Source organism: Uncinocarpus reesii, genomic scaffold (assembly GCF_000003515.1).
Source record: "Uncinocarpus reesii 1704 scaffold_1 genomic scaffold, whole genome shotgun sequence".
NCBI classification, from domain to species: domain Eukaryota; kingdom Fungi; phylum Ascomycota; class Eurotiomycetes; order Onygenales; family Onygenaceae; genus Uncinocarpus; species Uncinocarpus reesii.
In genome coordinates this window covers 2,327,610-2,341,585 of record NW_003052500.1, presented here as the reverse complement: position 1 = coordinate 2,341,585, position 13,976 = coordinate 2,327,610, and the positions used below count along the sequence as shown (strand labels likewise).

At 52.0% G+C, this 13,976-nt stretch overlaps 5 protein-coding genes across 5 annotated transcripts; 4 read left to right on the top strand and 1 right to left on the bottom strand.

The window, feature by feature from the left end:
- Positions 1-1,688: 1,688 nt before the first annotated feature.
- Positions 1,689-3,071, top strand: UREG_00981 (uncharacterized protein; the record flags this gene model as incomplete). The annotated part of the gene is made up of 4 exons (XM_002541419.1): positions 1,689-1,994; positions 2,053-2,318; positions 2,379-2,639; positions 2,741-3,071. 4 exons carry the CDS (start codon positions 1,689-1,691, stop codon positions 3,069-3,071), a joined length of 1,164 nt encoding a protein of 387 aa, XP_002541465.1.
- A 379-nt stretch (positions 3,072-3,450) lies between these two features.
- UREG_00980 (uncharacterized protein) lies at positions 3,451-6,110 on the top strand (the record flags this gene model as incomplete). Its single annotated transcript, XM_002541418.1, has 4 exons — positions 3,451-4,845; positions 4,883-5,545; positions 5,619-5,933; positions 6,042-6,110. The coding sequence occupies 4 exons, from the start codon at positions 3,451-3,453 to the stop codon at positions 6,108-6,110; spliced, it is 2,442 nt and encodes an 813-aa protein (XP_002541464.1).
- A 685-nt stretch (positions 6,111-6,795) lies between these two features.
- UREG_00979 (uncharacterized protein) lies at positions 6,796-8,822 on the top strand (the record flags this gene model as incomplete). Its single annotated transcript, XM_002541417.1, has 2 exons — positions 6,796-8,593; positions 8,704-8,822. The coding sequence occupies 2 exons, from the start codon at positions 6,796-6,798 to the stop codon at positions 8,820-8,822; spliced, it is 1,917 nt and encodes a 638-aa protein (XP_002541463.1).
- A 617-nt stretch (positions 8,823-9,439) lies between these two features.
- UREG_00978 (60S ribosomal protein L10-B) lies at positions 9,440-10,375 on the bottom strand (the record flags this gene model as incomplete). Its single annotated transcript, XM_002541416.1, has 3 exons — positions 9,440-9,890; positions 9,958-10,133; positions 10,331-10,375. 3 exons carry the CDS (start codon positions 10,373-10,375, stop codon positions 9,440-9,442), a joined length of 672 nt encoding a protein of 223 aa, XP_002541462.1.
- A 1,260-nt stretch (positions 10,376-11,635) lies between these two features.
- On the top strand, positions 11,636-13,671 carry UREG_00977 (uncharacterized protein; the record flags this gene model as incomplete). Its single annotated transcript, XM_002541415.1, has 2 exons — positions 11,636-12,266; positions 12,323-13,671. 2 exons carry the CDS (start codon positions 11,636-11,638, stop codon positions 13,669-13,671), a joined length of 1,980 nt encoding a protein of 659 aa, XP_002541461.1.
- Between the last annotated feature and the right edge of the window lie 305 nt (positions 13,672-13,976).

Sequence of the window (13,976 nt, the reverse complement as noted above, 5' to 3'; positions counted from 1 at the left end):
TCAAGGATGTGTCGCACGGTCTATTTCAGATCTACCACCTGTGATCATAGATGGGTCATAATCGGTCAACCATGCAAGAAGGACGCTGGGTTCACTGAATGCAAAATGCTGAATAGCAACGGAATCTTGCCATTTTCTGTCGGCGGGCCGATTGATGCCAAGGCGAATTCGTGCCCCGTGTGCAACAAAGGTGGCAGCTATGACAGAAACGAGATCAGGATGGTCGCAGTCGATTCGTATGGAGTGAGATATAGGATTCGCGGCGGGAGAAGGAAGCTGTACTACGATTGCGGATTGTGCAAAGTCATGTAAGGAGCATGTCGGCGTCTATGCACATGACTTTTCCGCTCGGCATAGCGATCCGAAGTTGGCGGACAAAGCCTCAGCTGAGTTGTGCGTCGTTGCCCATGGCGAGGTTGATGTCTGTGCTTTGGCATATCTACGGGCAAGCGGCGAGGCGGGCCTATTACATGAGAGATATTTTTAGGGGCGGAGTATGAGATCTTTTGTGGGCACTGGCTTTGTGCTTTTCTATACTTGATTTGTTCCCGAGTGAGCGTTTCGCATAACGTGGTCCATGCATTTCTATCCTGTTATCCAATTTCTATGCCGCCAAACCGTCGGCTCCTCAGAACAGCTTTTGAAGGACCGAGGCGACGATGTCCAATCCCGTTGATGTTCACAGTCGCATACCTGATATACCACCGAGCCCTCCACAGCCGGTTTCCATGCAACAGCCACTCCGTAGTTAACACACCTGTAGACTCGTGTTCCGCAAAGCCGGCCCCAGAGCCTCACTCGCATAGCGAATCGATCTAGATAGAGCAACGGCGAAACAACTTTGCCATGCCAGAACGTTGACTGAGGCTTCTCCACCACCCCGTCGACCAGAATTTCAGCTTCGGAGATTTAGGTTCGGCGATTTGCTTGTTCTGCTCGAGGCGTGTCGGCGTTTCCCGCCCATTCAATGTCTTCCCTCCGTCCAGGACCGAGACGGTCAGGGCTCATCGGCAAACCTGTTGTCGCCCGGGATCGCAACGATGTAGAGGGTACTTTTGATCGCAGTTTCTATCAAAACCGCGTCAAAACGGGCCAATCTACCCACCGCACGTCTCGAAAGAAGGCAAAGAGGTGACATTCTACTAAGAATGAAGCGCTGAATTGGGCCCTGGGGCGACCGAGAACTTGCGCTGCGTTTTCGACTAGTTTAAGCATCGCCTCGAAAATTCGGTTGCGGGGCCTTGCCGACCAGCGTTCCGCTTTCAAGGGTACCAGGTACCTTATCCCTCCCTAGGTCGCATTTCCCGTCGGTGCTTCCTGGCGTGATTATCGCAGGTCAAGGGGAGGGGGGGCGCTCATCCTGTCCTGACCTGGCGCCGAGAAAGGCCGGAGTGCTCATCGGCCAGATTTGCGGCAAGGCAACTGTTACAATGGAGATCACCTCGACGGGCCCCTTTCTTGCGCCACCGGACCCCGGATTTTCGAGATAAGGGTGCGGAGCAGATTCCGTCATCCATTTCTCGAGATGATGGGTATATATGAAGTCGTGCTCCCGGCCGCCTGCTCTCAGAGTCAAGTTCATGGGAGCCAGCAATCTTCGGACACCCTGAGACCTTTTCTGTAACCCTCCCTTCCAAAGGCCAATTGTTACCACCCCCCGTTTTTCTCACACTGAGCCCTCTGGCAATATGGCACCAGTCGTCTACGAGAGCGCCCCTGTCTCTGGCAGCGGAACCCAGAAGCCCAGCGCGCCATTGAGCTTGTTCCCAGATGGCCTAAAGACCACGGGGCAGCACCCTCCGCTTTACGACCAGATCAAACCCTTCTCGGAGTTTCCCAAGGAGATTACCGGTCCAACAGTATGGAAGGCAGAGGACTACAAAGACTGTCCCGAGAAGTGGACGCATTGGTTTACTGACGAGGAGATTGCTGAGCTGAGTGCTGCAGCCGATGCTTTCATTGCAGCAGGCACCCCATTGACGGGGATTACCAAGGTGAATTTGGAATCTTACCCGGGTTTAGTGAGGGATCATTCTCTAATCAATTTCCCAGGCATTGTTCCCTCTGCCCACATTCTCGGCCTTTTTGCACGAACTTCATGATGAGCTTCTTGATGGGAGAGGTTTCATTCTTTTCAAGGGGCTTCCAGTTCAGCAATGGGGAAACCATAAATCCGCTGTGGCATATATGGGAATTGGAACCTACCTAGGGTATTTCGTCAGCCAGAACGGCAGGGGTCATGTGCTTGGCCACGTCAAGGATCTTGGAGAAGATTCGGGAAAGATTGACAAGGTGCGGATATACCGGACGAATGCACGGTATGTTTGAACCTCGAGCAATAAGCAGGGATTTGCGTCGGTGACTGATGTTCCTGGCAGTCAATTCTTCCATACCGACGATGGGGACGTCGTCGGCCTGCTTTGCGTCGCAAAGGCTCTGGAAGGAGGAGAGTCTGATATCATTTCATCCCACCATGTTTACAACGTTCTCGCAAAGGAACGCCCAGATGTTCTCGAGACCCTCACGCAGCCCATCTGGTATGTTGACCGAAAGGGCGAAACCAGCATCGGCCAAGAAGAGTACATTCGGGCCTCTATCATGTACCTCGAGAACGGCGGCAAAGGCCGAGTTTATACAAAGTACGTTCCTTCCTCCAAACCCCCCTCATTTTCATTGTCGGACAGAAAGTTGATCGTCGTCCACAAAGATGGGACCCGTACTACGTTCGCTCCCTGGACAGATTCTCCGATGCAGGAATCATCCCCCCACTCTCCCCCGCCCAAATCGAGGCCATGAACGTCCTTGAGGAAACGTGCTTGAGACTCTCGCTCCACATGATCCTTGATGTTGGCGACATCCAATTCCTTTCAAACTCGCAGGTCCTCCACGCTCGCACTGCGTACAAGGACTATCCCCCACCAGCACCCCGCCGACACCTCATGAGATTGTGGCTGGCCACACCAGAAAGCGAGGGCGGCTGGAAGATCCCATTCTGGGACAGCGATGAGAAGAAGCGGGGTGGCATCCAGGTCAATGACCAACCCCCTGTGGCGCCATTGGACGCCGAATAAGAGGTAGCAACATCTCTTTTTGTACAGTGCGATTTACCATGTACTCAGACTTTTGTGTTTCCGTTGGCAAAGCAATTTGCGTTTGTATGTCCTTTGCAGGTCCAAGATGGACATTTGACGAGATCAATGAAGAGCCGTGTTTATTAGTCAGCGGCGCCAAGAGTGAAGCTTATCGATAAAGTAATTTACTGTATTTTCGTTACAAGATTTTAATACCGAAAAAAACGAATGTGAAAAGCAGCAACTGAGCATCAATAACACTGAGACCTTTTTGCTTGAGTCTTTTGTCTTTTGTTGACCTGTTATCTAGAACATGCTAGTCTAAAGCTTTTGTTTGTCCCTGTTCTACAGTTCTTTGTCATCAGATCCTAGTCTCGCCATGGCACTGGATGCTGAAAGGAAAAGCAGCAAGACAGTATCAGGATCACAGCCGATAAAGGGCAAGAAACGAAAAAGGGAAGATGCTGCTCATGGCCCCGACAAAGGGGACCACTTCTCCAAGCGAGCCGCTCTCAAGAACGGACCTGCACCAAAGGGGAATCACCCCCGAGACCAAGCACATACCGGCGTAAAGAATATTTTACCAAATGGCCCTTTGAACCTCCCAGCGCCCGCCGGCGGCAAGGGTAAAAAGCAACCCTCATCCTTGAAACAAAAGGCCAATGCGCTCTTTGAAGTGCGCAAAAAGCTACCCATCTTTGCACACGCGGACGAGATTCGCCAGCATCTCCGGCGGACCGACGTACTGCTCCTTGTCGGCGAGACCGGCAGCGGAAAGAGTACACAGGTCCCTCAGTTTCTCGTTGACGAGGACTGGTGCTGTGCGAAGACGGTCAAGGTCCGCTCGCCGCCGTCGACTAATGGGAAACGACGGACGGTCGAGGTTGGTGGGTGCGTTGCGATCACACAGCCAAGACGTGTGGCAGCGGTGTCGCTGGCGAGGAGGGTGGCGGAGGAGATGGGTACTCCGTTGGGAAATTCGTCGCCGGCGAGTAAAGTAGGTTACTCGGTCAGATTCGATACGTCGACTTCCCCGAGCACTAGGGTGAAATTCTTGACCGATGGGATGTTGTTGCAGGAGATGCTGAGTGACCCGTGGTTGACCAAGTACAGCGTGGTGGTGGTGGATGAGGTCCACGAACGGGGTGTCAATGTGGACCTGCTGCTGGGGTTTTTGAGGAATTTGGTCTCTGGGACCAAGGAGGGAAGAGGCGGTGTGCCATTGAAAGTGGTGGTAATGAGCGCTACGGCTGATATGGAGAGTTTGCTCACCTTCTTCTATCAAGGACTAGAGGAAAAAGCAGCATCTCGTGTTGCGAGTGACAATGCTGCGAATGCGGAGAACGGAAGGTCCGACTCCGAGCGGAATACTGTCGATGGTAAGACTTCAACTAGGACAGTGGAAAAGCTTCGTCCTGTTGAGCCAGCCGTGTGCCGTATCAAAGGGCGAATGTTCCCGGTTACGACTATCTATTCTCCTGAACCTGTCCCTGACTTTGTGGATGCCGCTTTGAAGACAATATTTCAGATACACTACAAGGAACCATTGCCCGGTGACATTCTTGTTTTCCTCACCGGACAAGAAACCGTGGAATCACTCGAATATATGGTCAATGACTATGCACATGGTATGGATCCAGCTTTGCCAAAAGTACTGGTGGCCCCGTTATTTGCTGCATTGCCGCAAGCTGCGCAACAGCAGGTTTTTCAGCCAGCGCCGCCGAGAACGAGGAAAGTGATCTTGGCTACTAATATTGCGGAAACCTCCGTGACGGTTCTTGGAGTTAGATATGTTGTCGATTGCGGCAAAGCCAAAAATGAAACAATTTCGGACCCGACTAGGCCTGGATTCTTTGCTTGTGAAACCCATATCCAAATCTGCGGCTATTCAGCGAAAGGGCCGAGCCGGTCGAGAGGCACCCGGCCAGTGCTATCGACTCTATACCGAAAAGGACTACTTGGGTCTGCAAGAAGCGAATACGCCAGAAATATTACGGTGCGACTTGACCCAGCCGATATTGACGCTGAAAGCACGAGGGGTCGATGATATCATGGGATTTCCGTTTCTGACCCCTCCTCCCAGAGAAGCGATCGAAAAGGCTTTGTTGCAGCTCTTCAATATTCAAGCACTAGAGGAAACGGGTAAGATCAGTGCAATCGGGAAGCAGATCGCCAAACTCCCTCTCACAGCACCGTTGGGTCGCGTTCTCCTCGCCGCTGCTGATCATGGGCAGAGATGCTTGCAGGATGTCATTGACATTCTCTCCTGTCTGAGTGTAGAGAACATCTTTCTTAGCACGACATCCGAGGAGAAGAAGGAAGAGGCTGAAGAGGCGCGACGAGACCTGTACCGCAGAGAGGGAGATCATCTGACGATGCTGGTAACGGTTCGTGCGTATTCAGCGGAAAATTCTGACCGTAAAGCATGGGCAGAGAGGCATATGGTATCGCATCGGGCTATGCAGGCCGTCATGGTACGTATTCTACGCATTTTCATACTTTGAGCTGGAACTATCTTGTTCGTTCTAACCAACGATTCAAAACTAGGACGTCCGCAAGCAGCTTATCACGCAATGCAAGCAGGCCAAACTGTTTGATGCCCAGCAATCCAGCGACGGAGACAAGCCAAAGGCCGCCGCAGATCCCACTGCCAGCGAGTCTTACGACCCGGTTTCCATTCTCCGGAGTTTCCTTGCAGGCTTCGCGTGTAACACCGCGAGGCTTTTTCCAGATGGCAGTTACAAGACCATCGTTGGGAACCAGACTGTCGCCATCCACCCATCCAGCGTGCTTTTTGGGAGAAAGGTCGAAGCCATTGTGTATAATGAATATGTATTTACCAACCGGAGCTACGCGCGCGGCGTGAGTGCGGTGCAGATGAACTGGATCGGAGAGGTGCTGGCGGGATCGTAGTTGATGTACGAGCATGTATTCGCATTCCGCCGGATCTTAGCTGATAGTTATCTATAGATAGCACAGGCTGGTCGGCTACTAAATAACACTCTCGGCCCACGATATCGCCTTCCAACGCTCTCATGAACAGATATCTTGACTCTATTCCAGTGTTCTAGAGTAAAGCACACGAAAATGTTACGGAGCACACATTTCGACTGCGGGGACTGGCTTTCCAACGGAATCGGAGACAGCTGTCAAGAAGGGCGGAGACGGTGGATAACTATTGAGTTCAGCGGTTGATAACAACGGGCTGATCTGACATCACGGGCGATCTGGACAGGATAGCATCATCGACGAGACCGGCATCCAAGTCTCTCGTGTGGTTGTTGATTTTAAACCTGCCAGCACCCTTGCGTATTTTTTTTACTTTTTTTTTCTGAGCCCTCGACTGCGTTGATGGGATTTTGTTGAGCAATTTTATTAATTTTTTCCGTTTCATTGTGAGGCCAAGTGGGCGTTCTCCCCTCTTGATTGGGGTGTTGATCATCAGATCCCTGATAGTTCACTACTGCCACCAAACCTCGCATCACGGATGACCCTGACTCTTCACCACAAAGAGACCTGGGCGGCCTTTTCTCGATCATTGCTACGACAATAAATCCGCAGGCATGTCCTCAACGATTTCTTCCTAGTTCGAGCCGTCGCTTTCACCGCCAGCCTTTGCGAGAGCGCTATTCTCTCGCGTCATCCTTCCCCGGATTCTATTGTTAACCCCAGAATAACCTCATTCTTGTACTCCAAACAAATCTCGCGATTCCTATAACGAACGATGGCCTTTCGTGTCCCCAGTCAAGTCCACCATCAGAGACGCTCTTCTCTTCAAAATGCCTCTCCGCGTCCTGCTCCCCCGGCCGTCCAAATCACCCCCTCGACATACAGCCCGCGCGAGGAAGAGTCGCAGGAATGGGTGCTCTTCTCCCCAGAGACTGCTCCGTCGACGACAGCCCGCACACATACGACGTCGACGGAGCGGACCCCCCGTACAGCCGGGCGATCGCGGTTGAGTGACTTTGGTTCGCTTGGTACCGCTCTCCAGTCGGGCACCGACCTAGAGCACGACCATGATGATTTGCTGGAAGAGGATGCCACTGAACTTGACAGTCTTGACGATGGCTTACACGCCTTCCGTGAGCCTACTCCCTTTGAACCGGCGCCAGATCAGTTTCAGTTGCACCAGAGCGATCCGGCCGTACTGCCAGCGCACGACGGACTGGGGACATTCGCTCCAACCAGCTTGCATATCCAGGAACAATTATGGCAACATGAGCCATTCAACCCTCTCAGAAAAGGAGAGACAAGACCTCGACGCAGGTCAAGTGTACAACGGCATTTGGATTCTGTTGATGAGATGCAGAATTGGGATATGGACAAGGATAGGTGGCAGCGGATTGAGCAATGGCGCATGGAGCAAAGCAGGGCCCTGCTGCAAGAAATAGAAAAAGAAACGAGACGAAAACGATACAGCCGACAGGGTCGTGTTATTCGACCAGCCCAAGGCGTTGAAAGGCAGCCTTCAAGTGCTGCCGTTGAGACTGTCACCGAGTCTAGCGCCGCCAGCGGCGAAAGCCAAGCAGATGCTTCCCAGGAAGGATCAAAAGAGAATCTTGAAGCGGAAGAGTCTTTTTGGAGACGGATTACGCGTAAAGTGATTCGAGACCTCATCGGCATTGACGATGCTATACTTGCCGTTATCTTCGGCGAAGCTCTTGTGGAAGATGTCGAGGAAGAAAAGCATGGCCAATCCGAACATGCTAGGAGCCAACAAGACGAACAATCAAAATCGAAAATTAGAATCGATACTGAAAGACCAAAGGACCTGGACGAAATGCTGAAGGGTGTGATCTCACCGTCGTCATCTTCAGCAGTATCTAGTGATGGGGAGTGGCAGCAACGACTACTGGATCGCATCGCCCGAGAGCTGGGTGTCCTAGTTCATCAGCTCTGCGAGCATCCAGGCGCGTTCTCAACTTATTTGAACACGTCTGCCTCGCCGCCCAGTGATTTCCCAGGCATCAGCACCTCGAAAGCACCTTCGTTTTCATCTCAATCGCGACCTAGAACCTCCAGGTCTGCATCGTACGGTAGCTCTAAAAACTCACCTGCGGAATTTACTCCAACCTTTACCCCAACCCTCCAAGACACTGCTGGGCCCAACCACGCTGCTCTGTGGGGTATTGAGGAAGAAGATCCGCTGAATGCAAACGGAAGGCAATCTTCAGCGGACGCCCCTCATTTTCCCCGTTCAGAAGATGGCGAGTACTGGGAGCAGGACCTAGATATGAAAATGGTTTTCCACTACCTCTACAAAACCCTTGCCGGCAAAGCCCCATTCTCGAATGATGGCACCTCCACTCCGAAACCTTCAAGTCCCAATGGGCAAGAAGGACAAGATGCGTCATGCCGTGCAGCCATAATACGGCATCATCATCCCCTGGTGGCACGGGCAGATGCACACGCCCGTTCCCACCGCCCGCCTCCGAGACACTGGCAGACCAGCTCTCTGGCACAGGACTCCGCGCCGGCAGGATTAACAACCCTACTACTGCTGCTGCTGCTGGTACTCCCTCGTCAGCTTCTCGCTTTGCCGGCTCTTCTTCTAGTCCACTTCTCTTCCATCGCCTCCACCGCCCGAGCTCAAGCTGTGCGAGCCAGAGCACTCTTGTTTCTTCCACCAAAGGCCCGCTTGGTAGTGGATCAAGCAGACACTACTGGGATATTGGTGGCAGTGTGGGCAGTGGCAGTGCTATTGTGACCGTTGGCGGTGCAGGTGGGATGGGAAGCTGGGGTGATGTCTGATCATTGTGCTATTTTTTTGGGGGGCACGGGGCCGTGCCCTGGAGCCTGGCTGTTGGGCTGTTTGTTATACCCTACTCTGGTGTCTGCGATAGGAGATGTTTCATGGCGAGGATGGTGTTGGCGAACTTAAAAAATACCAGTAAACGATGTGTCGTGGGAAAATCCCGGAAATGAATTGAATGATGATTGGGATGATTTATGAGGAATAACTTCTCTGGATGTGATTGCTGCTGGGATATTTAGAACACAGCCCCTTCCCCTATATACTTTTTTGTCACCTCACCTGGAATGTGAGGCTCTAATAATACTCCCTTTCTTTTTTGGTATCAAGTTCCTACCGCCGAAACTTCCTTTTTGGAAACGGGCTTCTTAGATTTCACTGGCGAACGGGATACCATCTTAAAACGCATGGATGTAGACAATGTGAAAGATGGGATATGAGCCCATTTGTGATGAATTAGGTAGAATTTCAGAGGACGAAAACCGATCTTGAATTGATGGCAGAATAACGCAGAGATATCATCATCACGGAATAAAAACAATCCCATCAAGCCAATAGGTTCACCAGTCCCCATTTAAATTTTCCTTTCGTTAAAACAGAAAAAAAAACAATCCCCTTACGCCTGAGAAAGATTCTCATAAGCATCAGGGAAGCGCTTCATATTACTCGCAACATTGCCCTTGTTTCTCAAGAATTGCACATAAGCACCGTCGATCTTGACCTTGCCCTCCTTGCGCAACTGGACGTATTCCTCGCGGCGGAGAGGAGTGAAGCCCCAGTTCTTGCTGACGATGATCTTCTGGCGACCGGGGAACTTGTACATGGAGCGACGGAGAGCCTCGATGGCAGCGGCTCGGTTGGAGTCACGTGTGCGGACGCTGAGGAGGATCTGACCGATGTTGACACGGGCAACGACACCGTAGGGCTTGCCGAAAGCGCCACGCATACCGGTTTGCAATCTATCGGCACCGGCACATGACAACATCTTGTTGATGCGGACGACGTGGAAGGGGTGGGCGCGCACGCGGAGGTGGAAACCTTCCTTACCGCAGATCTTGACGAGGTATCTTGTGTTTTGACACACGTTAGCTGTTGGAAATCGGGAGGATTGAGAGAAGGGGGGTGTTCGCTTACTTGTTGGCGCAGATACGGGCAGCTTCGAGAGCCTCGGAGCTCAACTGTTCGTATTCGTTGGAAACCATGTGCACGCAGAGAGGGAACTCATCGGTGTTGGCCTTCTTACGACCAAGATCGAAGATCTTGATCTTAGGGTCTGGCACACCACGGTTGAAGCGGGACTTGGGGTATGGCTATCGAGTAAAGAAACCAAGGGTTAGCTTGCGATCCCTATCAAAACTCGCAAAAGTTGTATCCTCCATCTAAGCTATTCAGCAGCTCCCGCAAACCCCAGAGCTCGCGACAGCATCCATTTCCATCGTAGCACCGCAAACAACATCCGAGAAAGCCGCGTCCATCATCGAAAAAAAAGGGAACAGGCCACACCAACCTTGTTCTTGCAGTAGCGATAACATCTCGCTGGACGACGGGCCATTTTTGCTGATTCTGATCGGAAAAACCTGCACTTCCTGCGAACGAGTAGATGTCGATAATGGAAAAGGCGTGCGAGATGTCGTCGGATTCACAGGTCGTCGTCGCCGTCGTCGAAGGAATTAAATCTTGGATCTTTTGATTTCCAATCATTCTCCACACAATGCGTGTTGTGGCGGAACCCTGAGCCCTAATTGCCGCTTTGGGCCGAGTATTACTAATCCAGTTGATATCAAACTGACTGCGCCGACAACAATCGACAGTCACGGCGAAAACGACGATGATCAGGGCATTACGATTGGGAGTGGTGGCTGATAGGCTAACTACAACTATGCCAACAATGATCCAAGTGTAAAAAGTGAGGACTTGCGATGCATCCGTGCCACTTCCAGCACGCCCCGTGGCGGATCTGGTTCGAGGGAGATACACAATATCCAGCTACGGAGCTGGATACTGGCTCCAAGATAAATTGCCCTGCTCTTGCGTGCAGCTCAAAACCCTGAAGCGCTATGTTTCTCTTCACTGCCTCATCCAGCGCGTGCTTTTCTCTTGTTGGTGAATATTATTAGGAGGTCCTCTCTGTCGGCCATCCTCGACAGGGGTTGTGTTCCTGACAGAATTCGCTCGTTCCTCCAGCTTGAATCCCTCCACTGCGACATTTGCCCGGGCCCAGGGAATCCCAGCAAGCCGTTGTGCTCCCCGACCCAAGCAACTCGTTCACCCCCAAAGGATCATCCAGCATCCAGCAGTTTGTTTTGACAATTTGTTTCGTGCTCAAAGGGCTGGTCACGCTCTGTATTAGTTACACTCTTGGCGGCTTGTCCCAGCGAAGAATAGCTGTAATTGAGCGTATGGAGGCCGTAAATCTCTGAAACAACGCTAGCTGGCACCGAATCCCGTAATGTCACAGCGACTTTAATGAGCAATTGGGAGCTGACAAGTCACGATCGCATCGCCGTCGCCGTCGTTGATGCTGTTGCTGTTGCTGCTGTTGTTTCGGAGCTTTGCACTGATCTGGTTACTCTAAGCATTCTCTGTGCTTTGTCTATCAGCCTGGAATCTTCACCGGCCCACGCGTGCTCACGTTACATGCCACGCTGCCCTGGTCACTAACACCGGCGAAACCTCAGCAACGCGGAATATTTTCTCGAGGCTTGCATTTCGCCCTTGAGCCTTGAGGTCTCGCTCAGTTCAACAACCAGACATCCCCCCATTGAACTGAAAGAAACTCTCCGATATTCGTGCTGCTGGCAGTCGATGCGCGATGGCGAGCTCTGCAAGAAAGCCCTCTACACCTCTCTCCTCCCACGGCAATCGACGGACTTCCACCGACAGTCACCATTCGTCGCCCAATGGATCGCCCAACGGTCTCGGACGGTCCTCGTCCACAAGACACTCCCCCGCACCAGTTTCCGCCCGCGCGGCAGCAAGGAGGCCTCCTGGTCGCTCCAACCTGAGCATGAGTAGCGTTCCGCGAAACTTCATGAACCCCCAGGCCGACGACGATGCTAGAGCCGCAAATTCCACCCTGATCGGGGAACTCAGAGAGCAGCTGCAAAAGGCAGAGCTTGTTTCGGAACAGTACCGCAAACAGCTGGGAGTCCTACAGATGCGACTGGATGAAGCCGTTGAGCAACAAACACGTTTGGAGGAGCAAGCGCATGAGAAGGACAGCAACGCCGATGCCCTGCGTGATGAAGTCAAAGAGCTTTCCCGGCAACTTCGCGATATGGAGCAGACGCATGAAACTGAAAGAGCAGCGATGATAAAGGACAAGGAGGCCCAAGCCAGCAGAGAGGAGGAGCTCAAATCCACCATCCAGCGCCTGAAGGAGACTATTTCTCAAAAAGATCTGCGGATGAATGTGGAGAATGATCGTACTCTATCTCGCTCTCGTAAGGCTCCGTTCCCAAATTAGATCAAAATCCATTGCTCACTGACCCTCACCTAGCCTCTTTCCGAAATCGAGCCTCCCAAGATGTCGAGAATGGACAGTTTGCTCCCTCTTCGCAGCTCCAGCGTAGCCCATCGCGGAATAACTCGAAACTGATCTTACAAAAGGACAAGCTCATTGAGTCCTTGAGGCTAGAGTTGGCGGAATCTCAGATCAAGTTAATTGAGATGGAAAACATGGGCGGCGGTCGCCAGCGGGATCTGGAACGGGAATTGCTTGAAGCCCGGATGGCAAATGCTCGCTTAATGGAAGATAACGAGAGTTATCAACTGCTTCTAAGCGAAAAGACCCTAAATGGTGATTTTACTAAAGGGGATTTCATGCATCAAAATGCTGCCGATAACCAGCTTAACACAACGGGGTCCGGCTCGTTGGCGGACGAACTAGAGTCTGCTGCCGAAGGAGGAGAAGCAGAGTCACGCCGTCGTCTTGAGGCTGAGCTCAAAACGCAAGTTGACCACAACAAGGCCTTGAGTCTTTATATAGAGAGAATCATCGGCCGCCTCCTACAGCACGAAGGGTTCGAGCATATCCTGGACAAAAGCGAGAATGATGTTCCTCGTAACCCCACAGCCAAAACCGCTGGGTTGGATAAAGAATTGCCCCCGCCGCCCCCTCAAGAGAAGAACGAAGCCGGTGGCCCTACGCTCCTTCAGCGCGCCAAGTCTGTCATGGCCGGCCAGGCAACACGCCCCAAGCCTCGACCTGTCAGCCAGCTCATGCAGGCCGCTCCAGGCCAAGATCAACAGCCCGCATCGCACTCGACACCGCATGAAAACCCGGAAACGGCTCCCAGCATTCCCCTTAACCGCTCTCGAACAGTCCAACATCGCCGAGCAAGGTCAGATCAGGCCGATGGAATTGCAGCAGCCGCTGTAGTTGGTCAGCTGTATCGCGGCTCTGCTGGGCGATCTCCACCGGTTGGCCCTATGAGTCCAGGCATTAGTCCGACAATGTCTCAAGGCCCGTTATTCTCTGGCTCTTTCTCCTCAAAACGCAATTCGGGCAACTCGACGCACGGAGCCTCGATGTCAAGCAGGGGGGGTGAGCGTGACAGTGTTCTGAGCGATCGCAGCGGTGAAATAGCGTCCCAAGGAACTAATTCATCACCGCCCCGTCATAGCTCTGGTATGAATAACTACACCGGAGCTGTGATGACCCAAAGCAAATTACGCCCTCTACGACTCGTCCAAGAGAATAGGGAACTCGACAGTGGAGATCAAGGCGGCAAGACCTCGGACGATGACGAGGCTGCCCGAAAGAAAGCCAATCGAGGAAGCTGGATTTCGTGGTTCAATCGTACGAATTCAAACTCGTTTGAGCCGCCAAAGACGCCAACTAGTTAGACCGGCGGGTAACCCCCAAGTTTTCAAGTTTGATCATTGATATATCTCGCAATTTAAGCCGTCCGATATCACGCTTCTCTATCGGAGGAAGACGTTATGCCATTTTTTCTTTTCTCTTTTTTTATTTTTGGTTTATGATACGGTGTATTAATTTTATGGAATACCTGATGGAACTATTTTTCTTTTGGCCAGCATCCCCCTTTAATGTTAACTCTTGGATTCTCTCCTATTATGTGGAATGACTTTATTGCTTGAACTGACACAAATAATCTGCTTGTGTCCATTAAGGCATCTGCACTTGACAA